At 42.5% G+C, this 16696-nt stretch overlaps 1 protein-coding gene and 1 long non-coding RNA gene across 3 annotated transcripts in view; one reads left to right on the forward strand and one right to left on the reverse strand.

Annotated features, from left to right (window-relative positions):
* CFH (complement factor H) overlaps positions 1–16696 on the forward strand; it is an 86994-nt gene that overhangs the window by 58800 nt on the left and 11498 nt on the right. Inside the window, exons 16-20 of one of the 2 annotated variants that reach the window (XM_029080819.2) lie at positions 2215–2397; positions 5984–6193; positions 8308–8484; positions 12157–12333; positions 14986–15162. In XM_029080819.2, coding sequence (XP_028936652.1) covers positions 2215–2397; positions 5984–6193; positions 8308–8484; positions 12157–12333; positions 14986–15162 — 924 coding nt within the window. The remainder of the gene's footprint in view (positions 1–2214; positions 2398–5983; positions 6194–8307; positions 8485–12156; positions 12334–14985; positions 15163–16696) is intronic. The other variant, XM_029080820.2, reaches the window with a different exon arrangement.
* LOC114817292 lies at positions 2164–6874 on the reverse strand. The gene is made up of 2 exons (XR_003765152.2): positions 6807–6874; positions 2164–2546 (listed from the first exon to the last, which is right to left on the reverse strand). It is a non-coding gene; the product is annotated as an uncharacterized LOC114817292 (long non-coding RNA).

A 16696-nucleotide genomic window follows, 5' to 3' on the forward strand; every position in this document is an offset into this window, starting at 1 on the left:
AAGAAAATATTCAATATGAATAGGCATCTTTACAGACTAAAGTTATTGAGAAGTGAATAGACTGATTTTTTCTTTTGTTGTAATTATTTTAAGCACTTGATACTCACCCCAGCCTTAGTCCCACAGCACTTAGATCCATATCCTTACACTCTACCATTTCCTTATCTTGTAATTTATTTTGCTGTCTCCCTATCTATGGTAAGAGGTATTTTGGAGCAGGGGATATGCATTCTAATTCAGATCTGTTATATACTCTCGAGTGCTTCATATAAGGCTCTGCACACATAAATGCTGAATGAATACGACTGATGAGAGGGGCATTTGTACAGAAATCATTTACAAGTATGGGAGTAAGTGAAAGAACAATATAGCAATTTCAAATACCAAAACTAAGAGATTACAAAGTGAATAAATGAATAGCATATGTTGACAAATGTCTATCATCAATCTTTATGTGTACATATAAGTGTGGCTCAGTGGAAAGAGCCCGGGTTTAGGAGTCAGAGGTCACAGGTTCTAATCCCGGCTCCGCCACCTGTCAACTGTGTGACTTTGGACAAGTAACTCAACTTTTCAGTGCTTCAGTTACTCCATCTGTAAAATGGGGATTAAGACTGTGAGCCTCACATGGGACAACCTGATTATCCTGTATCTACCCCCAGCGCTTCGAACAGTGCTAGGCACATAGTATGTGCCTAGAGAAGCAGCGTGGCTCAGTGGAAAGAGCACGGGCTTTGGAGTCAGAGGTCACGGGTTCAAATCCCAGCTCGGCCATTTGTCAGCTGTGTGACTATGGGCAAGTCACTTAACTTCTCGGTGCCTCAGTTACCTCATCTGTAAAATGGGGATTAAGACTGTGAGCTCCACGTGGGACAACCTGATTCCCCTGTGTCCACCCCAGCGCTTAGAACAGTGCTCGGCACATAGTAAGCGCTTAACAAATACCAACATTATTATTATTATTATTATTATGTGCTTAGCAAATACCTACATTATTATTATTATAGCTTCTGCAGTTGGATGTACATTCATAATTGCTAAGAATGGCCAAATGCAAGATTTCTGAGGCCAGGTTGTGTCTTAGACTTCTCTTGTACTCCCCCTGGGTCTTCGTAGAACACACTATGCACATTAGGCCCTGGGGCTCCTCCTTTGCCTCCCACCCCCTAACTAGATTTCCACCAGCGACGCTCTGTGGCTCGAACACAAGAGTGGTGGAGGTGGACTGTGCAGTTGATCAAGGGCTGTGGGTTAGTGGTATGAGTTCAACAAAGGGAGAGGGGAGCCAGTGAGTTGAGTTCAGCAGAGAAGGTGAGAGCATCTATTTGACGTAAAGCCACAGCTAAGCAGCGTGGCTTAGTGGAAAGAGGACAGGCTTGGGAGTCAGAGGTCGTGGGTTCTAATCTCAGCTCCATCACTTATCTGCTGTGTGACCTTGGGCAAGCTACTTCACTTCTCTGAAGTACTTGGCACATAGTAAGCGCTTAACAGATGCCACTAAAGGAATGTGTCTTTATTATTATTATCAAATGCCGTTGAGTCATTTCTGATTCTTATCGACTCTATGGATGTATTTTCATCAGGATTTCCTTTCTTCTGCCATAATGCATAATCTTGCTAAAGGTTCTTCCATTATCATTGTTATAGTTTCTCTTTCCCGTCTAGCTGCTGGTCTGCCTCTTCCACTTTTTTCCTGGACTTTTCTTAGAATTAGTGTCTTCTCCAGAGAATTATACCTCCTGATGATATGCCCAAAATATCTAATCTAAGTCATTTGGCCTTCCAAAGGCCACACTGGCGTAATTTGCTCCAAAACCCACTTATTTGTTTTTCAAGCAGTGCATGGTGTTCACAAAAGCCTTCTCCAATACCACATTTCAAAGTGCCTACCCACTCTGTTATATTCTTATAGGTACTCCCCCAAGAACTCAGTACAGTAAGTGCTCAATAAATATTGATTGTTTGATTTTGCAATAGAACTCAGAGGTCATTCAATTTGAAAATAGGGTCGAATTGGTAAGAAGAAAGTAGAATTCCAGAAAAATTACAGTAACTTAAAAATCGTGGAGTGAAAACAAAATGGAGAGAGTATAGTCAGAAATGTTAATTGAAAATTCAAGGAAATTCAAGGACTTATTTGTGTGTTTAAAGAAATTTGTCTCATTCACTAAGAATTTTACATTTATTTCTGAAAGAATCATTTCTTATTTGCAGAAGAGAGAAGAAAAACGTGCTCACCCCCACCTCAAATACCTCAGTCTCTGATTGTATCAACATCAGTGAGTTTTCTGAATGGGGAAACAGTTGCTGTTAAGTGTGAAGATAATTACATGCTCCAGGGACCAAAAAAAATTAAATGTGAAAATGGAGCTTGGAAATTTGTCCCACGTTGCATTGGTGAGTATTCTATATTTGGCGAAGTGATGTCAATAAAATAATGGGTAATGGGTTGGTTTCTGTCACAGAGGAGAAACTATTCCAAAAAACTCTGGTTCTATGGTCCAATGAGCTTGATTCTTCTTTCTAGGCTAAAAAATCCAATGGCCCTGCAGAGAGGGAAAGAGGACGTTATTTCTTTTTCTTCCTTCCTTCCTTCCTTTTCTTTCTCTCTCTCTTTCTCTCTTTCTCGCTACATCTTGTCAGTTCCATCTTCATAACACCTCCAGAATATGCTACTCTTTCTCTCTCCATCCAAACTGCTGTCACTGATTAATATGCTACCTCGACTACTGCATCAGCCTCCATGTTGTCTTCCTGGCTTTCTACCTTTCTCCTTTCAAGTCTATAGTTTATTCTGCCACACAGGTGATTTTTCTGAAAAAAATCATTCTGAACACATCATCTCCCCTCTCTTTGAATGCCTCCAGTGGAAACCCAACCAACTCCACATCAAGCAGAAACTCTTTACTATACGTTTCAAGGCACTCATTCAGGTCTGTCCTCCTTATTTATCCTCGCTCCTCTCCCATTATAGCACACTCACTTTCTCCTTGCTTCCTTTATCTCCTCCCCCTTCATATCCAGCAGACTAATACTCTATCATCAAAGACCCACTAAAATCATATCTCCTCCAGGCATCCTTCCTGGACTTAGCTATCACCCCCACCTCTCACTGAAATGGGGGGTGTTCTCCTATTTTCCCTGCCCTTTGCCTCTCCCATGCAATTCATCCCATCCCCAAGCATTCTCCTCCTCCCATTCCAGCAGCACATACATACACATCCTTGTACTAGATTGCTTCCCAAACTTGTATTTTATTTTAATGTCTGTCTCCCCCATTGGATTGTGAGCTTTCTGAAGGCCAGGTTGTCTCTACCAACTGTATTTGTATTTTCCCATGTGCTAGTACAGTACTTTACACAAAGAAAGCTCTCAGCGAAAGCCATAGATTGTCCAAAATATCTGAGGTATTCATGAAGCAGAGGAGGATCAGCATGGAGTATTTGTGAGAAGGAGGTCCTTGGTGACCTCCAAGAGTGAAATCTGAGGACATTCCCATCACTATTGCCAAGACCACCATCTTTCCTGTCACATGTGTCCACACCCTTGGCATTATTCTCATTTCTTTCCTTCACACTCCACATTCAGTCGGTTGCCAAATCCTGTCAATTCTTTCTTCACCTCATCTCCATAACCTGCCCTTTCCTCTCCATCCAAATTGCTTACCTACCGATCGAAAGCACTTGTCATGTCCCATTTCCAATGCTGCATCAATCTCCTCCCTGTCCTCCTCGCTCCAGCCATGTCCCAATCCAGTCCATTCTTAAATCTGATGCAAAGATCATTTTTCTAAAATTTCATTCTGGATATGCCACCCAACTCCTCAGAAACTCCCAGTAGTTGCCCATCCAACTTCTTATGAAGCAGAAACTCCTCACCACTGGCTTTGAGGCAGTCAATCTTATCCTCAATCAGTCAATCAATCAATGGGTTTTATTAAATGCTTACTGTGTTCAGATCACTGCACTAAGCATGGGGGAGATTACAGTACAATGGAGTTGGTAGATTGTGAGCCTTCTGTGGGACAGGGACTGTGTCCAACCAAATGAAATTACAGATAAGGAAAATGGCAGAGTATAAGGATATGTAAATAAGTGCTTTTGAATGGGATGAGTAAAGAAGTGCTTAAGAGCACAGACACAAGTACACAAGTGAACCCAAAGGATAGGGAAATGAGAGGTTAGTCAAGGAGGTCTTCTTGATAGAGAAAGGATTTTATTCTGGCTTCTCTCCCTCTAGAACCTAGTCCACACACTTTGTTCCTGTAAATCAGCCTACTCCCTGTACTTTGATCTTGTCTCTCTCTCTACTGACCCTTTGTTTATTCCCTCCCTTCTTCCTGGGACTCCCTGCCCCTTCATATCTGACTATCTGCTTCCCCATGTTCACAACGCTACTGAAATTGTATTCATTCATTCAATCATTTTTATTGAGCGCTTACCGTGTGCAGAGCACTGTACTAAGCGCTCAGAAAGTACAATTCAGCAACAGATAGAGACAATCCCTACCCAACAGGCTCACAGTCTAAGAAGAGGGGAGACAGACAACAAAACAAAACAAGTAGACAGGCATCAGTAGTGTCAAAATAAATTAATGGAATTATGGATACATATGCATCATTAAGAAAATAAATAGAATAATAAATATGTACATATATACACAAGAGCTATGGGGCAGGGAGGGGGATAGAGCAGAGGGAGGGAGTCGGGACAATGGGGAGGGGAGGAGGAGCAGAGGAAAAGGGGAGCTCAGTCTGGGAAGGCCTCCTGGAGAATGTGATCTTTCAGTAGGGCTCTGAAGGGGGGAATTGTGTTTAGTTTGGTTGATGTGAGGAGGGAGGGCTTTCCAGACCAGAGGTAGGACGTGGTTCAGGGGTTGATGGCGGGACAGGCAAGAACGAGGCACAGTGAGGAGGTGAGTGGCAGAGGAGCGGAGCGTGCAGGCTGGGCTGAAGAAGGAGAAAAAGGAGGTGAGGTAGGAGAGGGCAAGGGGATGGAGAGCTTTTAAGCCAAGAGTGAGGAGTTTTTGCTTCATATTAAAGTTGATAGGTATGGAGATTTTTGAGGAGGGGAGGTGACATGCCCAGAGTGTTTCTATAGAAAGATAATCCAGGCAGCAGAGTGAAGTATAGACTGAAGTGGGGAGAGATGGGGAGAGACAGGAGGTTGGGAGATCAGAAAGGATACTGATGCAGTAATCCAGTTGGGATATCATGAGTGGTTGTAACAACAAGATAGCAGTTTGGATGGAGAGGAAAGGGCGGATCTTGGCAATGTTGTGAAGGTGAGACCGGCAGGTTTTGGTGACTGATTGGATATGTGGGGTGAATGAGAGAGACGAGTCAAGGAAGACACCAAGGTTGCGGGCCTGTGAGATGGGTAGGATGGTAGTGCCGTCCACGGTGACGGGAAAGTCAGGGAGAGGACAGTGTTTGGCCTTTTCCTGGAAGGCTTCCCTGACTAATTCTTCGTCTCCTCGCTTATTCTCCCTCCCTCCCTACTGCATCATCAACACACTTGAGAACACACCCCCTAAGGATTTAGGTAATTACTTCACTCCCACCCAAACAGCACTTGTGTACGTATCTTTTTATTCTGTTGCTACCCCTACCTATAATTTATTTCCATATCTGTCTTCACCCACTAGGTTGTAAATTGAGAGATCATGTCTACTTGCTCTACTGTGCTATTTCAAACACAAATTACAGAGCTCAACGCACAGCAAACCCTCAGTGGATACTATTGCTTGCTTGACTGAATTAGGCTGTGGGGATAACAAGTGAACAATATGAAATAACTGGAAATTCTAGTTCTCCCTATTAAGTGCAAATCCCGATATGCAGAACTCAGGGGGCTGTACTCATTTCTCAGTTTGGAAATAATGTTGGAAATTTTCTTTATTTTTAAGCACCTAATAATTTTTTTTTCATTTTGACTATTTGTGTTTGACAATGCTCTTTACAGTTGTCTCCTTTTTCAAATAGAAAAAAAGCCATGTTCTCAACCACCTTTCGTAAGAAATGCTACCTTGAGTGCCACCAGAAATTCAAGAAGAAAGATAGACTATTCAGGACCTAAGACATACCCTTGTGATACAGTGTTAAAATACACCTGCATGGATGGTTTCACATTGGATGGAACTGCTGAGATAACATGTACCATGGGAAAGTGGAGTCCCCCTCCTAAGTGTGTTGGTAATTATCCAGTTTGTTGCCTTGGATTTTCAGCTGTTTGTGTGATTTCAGGCACTACATTGGGATTTAAAAAGCAGCTAAGTGCAGTCAGCACTACAGTATTAATGCCTATGTCATTCGTGTTCTAAGGCCTGCTAAAGAATGGGTTGAAACGTTTTCCTTTGCTCCAAAGATATTTTAAAATGTCCTTTTTCATATTTTTGTTGAAGCTTTTTTAAATATAATTTCTCTTACTGATATAACTCTGCCTGATGTATGGTTAATATTGGGAAGGGTAAATGAGAGATCATGAATAAAGGGAACCCACAAGAACCTTCCAAACTTAATTTAGCCAAAAGCAGCAAATATGTCTAATTGGTCTCCGATACTGTAGGAGGAGTAATAACATTAATTAAGCATCTACTGTGTGCAAAGTAGGATCTCTGGGATAAGGTGTTTGGGTAAGAAATAGATGTGGTCCATCCCCCCAGGTCATCCATAGAGAGATCGAGAGTGGACTGATGACAGATACATGTGGAAATGCGAAACAATGAAAAAAAAAAATGACATGCTGGACAATGACCATAATAAATACAAAAGAAAAAAATAGGAACAAAAAAAAGCAGTAGCATACTGTGACTAGAGGAGTTGAGTTTCAGGCTCTTCCCAGCTGAGTATCCAACAGTCAAAGCCAAAGTAACGCCTCACAGTCATCCACCACAGTCACCATGACAACTTCCCCAGTGTTCTAAGTTTTGTGGAGGCTAACCGTGACCCATGTCGGTGTCCTTCCTAATGGTTAGGACAAGACAGGAGAGAGGTTCCAAGATGTGGGAATTCAAAAATTCAATCATATTTATTTATTTTTAATGGTATTTGTTAAGCACTTACTATGTGCCAGACACTGTTCTAAACACAGTGGTAGCTACAAAGTAATCAGATTGGACACAGTCCATGTCTGGTCCAGTCCATATGGAACTCGCAGTCTTAAACTCCATTTTACAGATGAGATAACTGAGACACAGAGAAGTGAAGTGACTTGCCCAAGGTCACAAGGCAGACAAATTCCCCAGGAGGGCTGAGTTTTAGCAGGGAGGCCTTTCAAGAGCGAATCTGGGGAGAGCGACAGAGGAGGTGCTAAAGGAGGTGTAGCAGGGTTTCAGCGGGATTTTCAGCAATGTTTCATGAACCCATGGATTCGGTCGAAGAACCAATGTGAGGTCTGCTAGACTCTAGGCTTCTTGTGGGTGTGAATTGGGTCTACCAACTCTACCAATCTGTATTTTTCCCAGCCCTTAATACAGTCTTCTCTATACAGTAAGTGCTCAATAAATATGACTGATTATTTGAAGTTTAGGGAGAGGGTCCTGATTCTCCAGTCTGGCTTAAGATTCTGTTAAGCACTAGAGAGAGACCAGTTATCCAGAGGGATTCCCATCCCATTCTCACCAACTGGCCCACAGGGTGGAAGACCAGTTAGTTGAATGACCTAAATGATTCCCTTGCCTTTTGGGAAAATGAAGTTCTATGAATCATAGGATGATGGTGGTGATTCATTCATTCAATAGTATTTATTGAGCACTTACTCTGTGCAGAGCACTGTACTAAGCGCTTGGAATGTACAATTCAGCAACAGATAGAGATAATCCCTGCCCAGTGACGGGCTCACAGGGACATGATTGAGACCTCCTAGCTCCAAGGGCTGTAAGTAGTGGACTAGCACCTCAAATTATCTTCACACTCACCAAATATTGGCTGGAGATTCATTGATAATAATGAAAATCTCAACAGATAATTAACCAATGATAACTATAACCATCTGTCAGGCACTTCTTTATATTCTTTGGAGCAGTAGGCTGCATTGTGCCCTACGTGTTTTGGGAAATATCCAGAGCTTTGCTCTTGAGCGCATTCAGATAGATTAAAGAGTATATTCAGAGTGAGAGGTGAGAACACACTTTAGAAATGTAACTCTGTCATGCTATCTTATGAGCAGTTCCTCTCAATGCCAAAATGTAATATTCGGTGGTGATTATTTCATTGTTCCCTAACATTTACTAGAGTGTGAAAGAAAGTGTCCATGGGATTTTGAAAACAAGAGGCCAGGTTTCATTCACCCATTCATATCATTCCAGGACTTCCATGTGGTAAACCACCTTTGATATACAATGGTGCCACAACTGATGTAACTGTGGAGGTTTATCAGTCTGGAGAAGAAGTGACCTATAAATGTTCAGAAGGTTTTGGCATCAGTGGATCACCAAGTATCAAATGTGAAGGAGGAGAATGGTCTGAAAAACCAGAATGCATAGGTACAACCTGCTTTCATTTAAAGGATACAAATTGGTATTTTGCTTCAGATCATGACTATTCACTTGCTTTAGGATCATTTTATGGTAATATGAGGTTCTTAAATACTATAGAAATTTAAGCAAATAAAACATGATCTAAATTCTTGATGAGTTTTACAATCAGGCAACATCATTTCCTTGTTTTTACCAAGATCTGTTTTCAACTGAATTGTGTAAGATACCCAGCCACATACTTTAGTCATAAAATTGAAACCATCAAGCGTACTCTCCCGAAGACCTCCCACATTCGTCTCCTGTCCCTCTCTCCTCCTGTCCCTTCTTTGATTCCCAGTCTTTCCCAGCAGTATTTCAAGATGAGATCTCCTGTTTAACTCACAAAATCTACCTGCCTCACCTGGGGTCTTGGACCTGTCCGTTTACACCTTATTAAAATATTTGTCCCCCTCCATTCTTCCCTCCCTAACTTCCATCTTCAACTGTTCACTCTCCAGTGTCTTTTTCCCCCACCGTTTTCAGACATGCTTGTGTATCCCCAAATCCAAAAAAAACACTCCCTTGCCCCCTCGGTTCCCTCCTGTTATCACCCCATTTCCCTCCTACCATTCCTCTCAAAACTCCTTAAGTGAGTTGCCTGTACCCACTACCTCTGCTTCCTCAATTCCCATTCTCTCCTTGATCCCCTCCAAACTGACTTCCACTGAAGATAGATAAAAAGAAAAACAGGTCCCCCTTGGGGCTCATATTTTAGGTATGTTTATGTGTATCCCAGATCTGCCACTTGTCAGCTGTGTGACAGTAGGCAAGTCACTTAACTTCTCTGTGCCTCAGTTACCTCATCTGTAACATGGGCATGAAGACTGTGAGCCTCACGTGGGACAACCTGATTACCCTGTATCTCCCCCAGTGCTTAGAACAGTGCTCTGCACATAGTAAGTGCTTAACAAATACCAACATTATATTATTATTATGTGTGGTATTTGTTAAGTGCTTACTATGTCAGGCACTGTACTACGCACTGAGGTAGAGACAAGTTAATTGGGTTGAACACAATACATGTCCATGTGACTGTGGGCAAGTCGCTTAACTTCTCTGTGCCTCAGTTCCCTCATCTGTCAAATGGGGATTAAGACTGTGAGCCTCACATGGGACAACCTGATTACCCAATATCTACCCTAGTGCTTAGAAAAGTGCTCTGCACATAGTAAGCGCTTAACAAACACCAACATTATTATTGTTATTATGTCCTACATGGGGCTCACAGTCTGAATCCCCATTTTACAGATGAGGGAACTGAAGCATAGAGAAGTGAAGTGACTTATCACTCAGAAGACAAGTGACAAAACCAGGATTATAACCAAAGTCCTTCTGACTCCCAGGCCTGTGCTGTATACACTGGGCCTCAGTGCTTTTCACTAGACCAGGCTGCTTCTTGATTAGGAGGGAACACAGGCTTTGAATCCCCATTTTGCAGGTGGGGAAACGGAGACACAGAGAAGTGAAATGACTTCCCCGAGAACACACAGCAGACAGATGTTGGAGTTGGGATTAAAACCTTGGTCGGCTCACTCCCAGAACTGTGCTCTTTCCACAAGACCACACTGCTTCTCTTCCAGACTGTGAGCTCCTTATGGGCAAGGAAAGTATGCCCCAACTCTGTTGTACTGTACTCTCCCAACCACTTAGTAGAGTGCTGTGGGCAGATTAAGCACTCTATAAATAGTACTGATTGATTGGTTGGAGTAGATCTTTTCTGTTTCACATCAGTCTGGAATTTTTCCCACATCAACATAGACAAGACCTGAAAGAAATTTGGGCCACAAGTCTCCAGGAAATCAATCTGGGGACAGTGTACAAGTTGAATAAAGACTGAAACTATGATCCTCCAGGAAATCAATCTGTGGACAGTATAGAAATTGGCTAAAGACTGAAACTATGATTCCAAACATGGACTCTAGTCCATGCTGCATCATCCCTGCTGCTTCATGATTGGGAATGTGACCAGCAACCACTATATGTGGCATATGGCCACTTCCCATGACTGCGATCACTTACTAGGAAAGAGGATTCAGAGGTCCAGCAAGGCTGAGAATTCAAGTTTTCCAAGGTGTTTCCTTTTTCCCTGTGTTCTACTGGCTAAGTCCCAGGGACTGAACTTTTTGGGAGGCAAACCTTAGATTTTTCACTCTATCACAGAAACAGCGTGGCCTAATTTTGGAATTTGTTCAGCACTTACTATGTGCCAGGCAGTGTACTAAAGCGCTGGGGTAGATAGATACAAGATAATCAGGTGGAACACAGTTCTTGTCCCACAGTCACAGTCTGAATCCCCATTTTACAGATGGGGTAACTGGGGCACAGACATGCCCAAGGTTTCAGACAAGTGACAGAGCTAAGGTTACAACCCAGGTCTTTCTGACTTCCCTGCCCATGCTTTACCCACCAGACATAGTGTAAAGAGCACAAGCCGGGGTGTCAGAGGACTTAAATTCTAATCCTTGCTATGCCAGTTGCCTGCTGTGTGATCTTGGGCAAGTCACTGAACTTCTTTCTGCCTCATTTCCTCATTTACAAAATGGAGATTCAATACCTGTTCTGATGCCAACATAAACTGAGGTATAGAAACCGTGTCTGACTTGAGTATCCTCTGTTTTTTATGGTATTCGTTAAGCACTTACTATGTGCTAGGTACTGTTCTAAGCATTGGGGTAAATGTGAGGTAATCAGGTTGGACGTGATTGGACACAGATCATGTCTCCCAATCCGTGTCCCCCAATCCGTGTTCCCCAATCCATGTCTCCCATGTCCTTCTCTCTCTCCCAGTGCTTAATGCCATGCTTTGCACAGAGCAAGCCCTTAACAAATACTGTTATTATTATAACAAGAAGAACAATAATAATAATAATAATCAACCAAGCTCTGGTTCTCAGGAACTTCCTAACAGGACACTATTTTCTTCTCTTCGCTAAGCCAGCTCATTCCAGGGGGTTGGGCTGGTGAACACTGGGCTGGAATGGAACAAGCGTGTCCTGATTCCAATACTCTTTCCAGTAGGCAACATTGGCTCTTACAGTGCTTCTGTTAACAAAAGTCCCATTATCCAATTGTTCCTGAGTGGGAATTCACCTCCCCCATCCCGAGCAACACAGCTCCTAGACCTCTGGAGAGCAATGAATCTGCTGCCCTGGGGAAAGTCTTTTTCTTTTCCACCAGTTTCATAGAGAAGTTGGCAACCCCATCTGACAAGAAGACAACTGAAGAAATATTTTTCAAGTTGTGGGTGTGTCATTTCAAGGACAGCCCAGGTGAAACATTTCATACCCTTCAGACTCCATTAGGGGGAAATTTGAGACTATGGACCTTGGCTCTTTGGTAGTTCTTCAATATTTCATGTGTGTGTTCATTCACTGGACAGGGGAAATTTTTTAAAACAATTGCTTAGGTCCCAAATATCTTAGGATATCGGTGGCTTTGCAATTTTAGGGCAGGCTGGGATGTACAGAAGCATTCTACCTGGTCTGGCAATTCAATGCTTGAAGGGTTTTCTGCTTCAATCAGGTCAGGGAGTTCTGAGATGACCAGGCTAAACGTCACTATTGGACAGCTGTACTTCAGAATTGATTGACTAAAAGTGCTATACTACTTAGACCGCCCCCCAAAAAAAATATTTTTCAGATAGGAGATGCAACACTCCACGAAGATTTAATAAAGCTGAAATAATTGACGGTAAAAAAACGACTTATATGGAAGGCGATGAATTGCTTTATAAATGTTTGGATGGTTTTCAAAGTGAAGGCTCAACTCTAGTAACATGTTCAGGAACCACTTGGATAGGAGATCCTAAATGCACAGGTAATTTTTAATTAGCATTATTTAATGAATGATAACATGAAAATTTATAAGCAAAAAGACAAAGTCTTGCAATATCCTTATCTGGATATCCTTAGGAGAAATGGATTCTGATTGTGGGGGATGGAAGTGTAATCCTACCAGAAGGTAATAGGTTGAATATCATGAAACCAGTGGAAGGAAGTGCCTAGGGGAATGCTAAGCACTTGTGGATGTGCAAAAAATATTTACTGATCAACTCCTGAAAGAATCTTTGAAATGTCCAAAGGAATTACAATCTCTGTTTTTCTAATCTTCAGTGATGTCCTATGAATCTTCCCAGAATCTTAGGAAAAGGGTAAAAAGTATCATAGAATCCAGGTTTGGATACACCTGAGAAGGAAGCAGTATTAAGTTAAATAATTTCCACTGTAGAAAGGTTTTTAAAAGTTTATCTGTAATTCATGTAAGAGCTTTCCATTTTTGTATCCCTTTTCCTTTCTCTGTCCCTTACTTCCTTTCCAGATTATCTTTAATTTTACAGCTAACCACTTTCCCAGTCACTTACTGGCCAATAGACATCTGATAATCAACATGCCTACAGAGTTAATCTAAAGAGAGATATCTAATTCATTCATTCAATCTTATTGAGCACTTACTGTTTGCAGAACACAGTACTAAGTCCTTGGGAGAGTACAATATAACTATAAATGGACACATTGCCTGTCCACAACAAGCTTACAGTCTATGGTGGGGGTGGGGAGGGGGAGGAGAGTTAGACACTCTAAATAAAAAAATTACAGAGATGTATATGAGTGCTGTGGGCCTGGGAAGAGGGAAGAACAAAAGGGGAAAGTCAGGGTGACACAGAAGGGAGTGGAAGAAGGGGAAAGGGCAGCTTAGTCAGAGGTCTCTTGGAGGAGAAGTGCCTTCAATGAGGGTTTGAAGAGGGAGAGACTAGTTGTCTGTCGGATTTGAGAAGGGAGGACACAGGCAAAGGGTCAGCTGGGAGATAGATGAGATTGAGGCAGAGTAAAAAAGGTAGCATTAGAGGTGCGAAGTGTGCAGGTTGGGTAGTAGGAGAATAGCGAGGTGAAGTAAGGTACAAGATGATTAAGTGATTTAAAGCCAATGTGAGGAGTTTTTTATTTGATGTGGAGGTGGAGTTTTTTGAGCAGTGGGGAAACATGTCCTGAATGTTTCTGTGGCAAAATGATCTGGGCAGCAAAGTGAAGTGTGGACTGGAGTTGGGAGAGACAGGAGGCTGGGAGGTCAGCAAGGAGGCTGACCCAGCTGGGATAGGATAAGTGGTTGTATTAACATGGTGACAGTTTGGATGGAGAGGAAAGCATGGATTTTAGCGATGTTATGAAGGTGGGACTGACAGGATTTAGTGATGGATTGAATATGTGGGTTGAATGAAAGAGCCATGATTATGGACTTGTGAGACAGGAAGGATAGTGGTGCTGTCTACAGTGATGGGAAAGTCGGGGGAGGACAAGGTTTGTGTGGGAAGATAAGGGCTTCTGTTATGGACATGATAAGCTTGATACCAAGGAGATACCAGATATCTCCTTGGTATGTCCAAAAGGATTCTTACTGGGCAACAGTGCTACTCTCAACAACTGCATAAAAATTAATGAGGACACAGCAGTGTCTATTTATGTCAAGAAATTTTCTTTCCCACAGTCATCAAATGCACAACTAAATTTGAGCAGCCATCTGGAATTGCCTTATCATTATTATCAAGTGCTGTTGATTCGTTTCCGATTCATAGCATCTCTGGATTTTTTTCCTCCAGGTCGTCCTGTTTTCTGCCATAATCCATAATCTTGCTAATGGTTCCTCCATAACCGTTGTTATATTTTCTATCCGTCTAAGCTGCTGGCCTACCTTTTCCAACATTTCCCTGGACTTTTCCTAGCATTAGTGTCTTCTCCAAAGAACTGGTCCTCCTGATGATGTGTACAAAATATGCTAATCTAAATCGAGTCATTTGACCTTCCAAAGACCGCTTTGGCTTAATTTGCTCCAAAATTTGTTTGTTTTTCAGGCAGTCCACGGTATTCACAAAAGCTTTCTCCAACATCACATTTCAAAAGAATCGATGCTCTTTCTATCCTGCTTTTTTTTTTCACTGTCCAGCTTTCAGATCCATACTTTTTCACTAGAAACACCATAGAATTGACAATTTGTATTTTTGTGGCAATTGTTACATCAGCACATTTCTTGACTTTTTCCAGGTCCTTCATAGAAAGTCTTTCGGTGTATTTCTATAATCTGTATGTAATAATAATCTTCGGTGTATTTCTTGACTACAAGCCACCATTGTAATCTTCCCAACACCCTCTATTCCTATGTGGGATGGGGTTGGAGGGGGATGTCTGTCCCAGGCAGCTACCTCTGGTGGGGTGATGAGTCCGGATTGGGTAAGACTGGGCTTCTCCCCATCCTTCACCTCTCATTTCCCATTTCTGACCAGGGTTTTAAATGTCCTCTTCAAATGCTGAAGCCACAACAGCTATTGAACATGAGGTCCACTTAGCATCCTGATAGACTTTACAGTCCCTCCAATATAGTGTGTGACTTCCCCTGTTGTGAAGCCAACTTTATCTTCATGGTCAGTAAACCACTACAAGTTATTACTGACTGTTATGTTTCACTGATTTTTTTCAGATCATTCCTGTGGCTCTCCACCTCCTGTTCAAAATGCTGTCATTGTAGACAACGATAAGGCAAGGTACCAACCTGGTGAGAGAGTGCGCTACAAATGTAAACGCGATCTAAAAATGTTCGGAGATACGGACATAGTATGCAAAAATAAGACCTGGACAGAGACCCCAGAGTGCAAAGGTACGGGATATTTTATTCATTTCAAATGAGAACAGAAACAGTAATTCTGTCCATCTTTGAAGGAGGTAGTCTCAAAATGCCATCGACAAACAAAGGATTATTTTGATTTTTGTCTTGTCTTATGCTGTTGTTTCTGACCCATAGCGACTCCATGGACACATCTCTCCTCCAACGCCCCACTTCCATCTGCAATCGTTCTGGTAGTGTATCCATAGAGTTTTCTTGGTAAAAATACAGAAGTAGTTTAGCATTGCTTCCTTCCATTCAGTAAAGTTGAGTCTCCACCCTTGACTCTCTCCCATGCTGCTGCTTCCCAGGCCAAGTGAATCTTGACTTGTAGCAGATTACCTTCCACTCCCTAGCCACTGCTGAAGCTAGCGATGGAATGTGTAGGCCTCTGCTTGACTGTCCCTTTTCTACTGGAAATTCTCCAAGTGCAAGTCTGAGAGAGGATTTTGATTATTACTGTGCCTCTTTTCAAAATGACTGCTCTTCAATAATTGGATTCAAGGGGATTTTCTGAGGAAGAACATCACCTCTACCAGTAGATAAATTGAAAATGTGGTTATTAGGGGAAACATTTTCCACTGAGTGAAATTTTCACTCAGTGAATGAATATAATCACATATGTGTATGTATGTGTCCTTTGGGTTCCAAGATAATACAGCTGACATTTCATCATTGTGGAAGGTTGTTTCTTTCAGATACAAGCTAGTCAGGTTTGACCCAATCCATCGCCCATATGGAACTCACAGTCTTAATCCTCATTCTACATAGGAGGTAACCAAGGCACAGAGAAGTTAAATGATATTTCCAAGGTCACACAGCAGACAAGTACCAGAGCTGAGCTGGGATTAGAACCAAAGTCCTCATGATCCCAGGCCCATGCTCTATACTGCTTCTCATGAGGCCACACTGTTTCTTTCTGCATTTAGTTAACAAGACCAGTATGTGACTGACAATCCCTTAGGCACCATGAACACATCAATATTCCCCCTGTGGTCCTGTAGCCAAATTTACCGACAGCAGCTAGAATGCCTTTTTTTCTTCATAGAAACATGCAGCAATTACACATACATATATATGGACACAGTCATAAACACTGTGACTGCAGGAGACTCCCCAGCTCTTTATTCCTGCCAAAGTAACCCTGGGAGCTTTTAGAGAAGACATCACCTAGCGTCACCAGAAGGGCAAGTAAGGGAGGTCTGTGAGGGGCCACTCTGCCTGGTCCTGGGTGGCGGTTGGCCATCTGTGGGGCTGTAGGAGGCTGGTCTGGGTTGGGTGCCGGGCCCAGGGCAATGGGTATAGGAGTAGCAGACATTTCAAGCGTGCAAGGTGGAGGTGTCAGGGCGCTGAGTCACCCTCAGTGAGTTTCAGGTTCTCCAGGTCCTTCCCCTCTAGTGCCCACCAGGTGCCAAGTTGTGGATTCAGGATGGCGGAGAATTAGCCATCCTGCTCCCAGCTAACCTCCACAGGAGGCAGGAATGCTGCTCTTGCCCATTAGGACAGAATGGTACCCAAGCCCCCCTCC

The sequence above is a fragment of the Ornithorhynchus anatinus genome, chromosome 16 (assembly GCF_004115215.2).
Source record: "Ornithorhynchus anatinus isolate Pmale09 chromosome 16, mOrnAna1.pri.v4, whole genome shotgun sequence".
In the NCBI taxonomy this organism is placed as follows: domain Eukaryota; kingdom Metazoa; phylum Chordata; class Mammalia; order Monotremata; family Ornithorhynchidae; genus Ornithorhynchus; species Ornithorhynchus anatinus.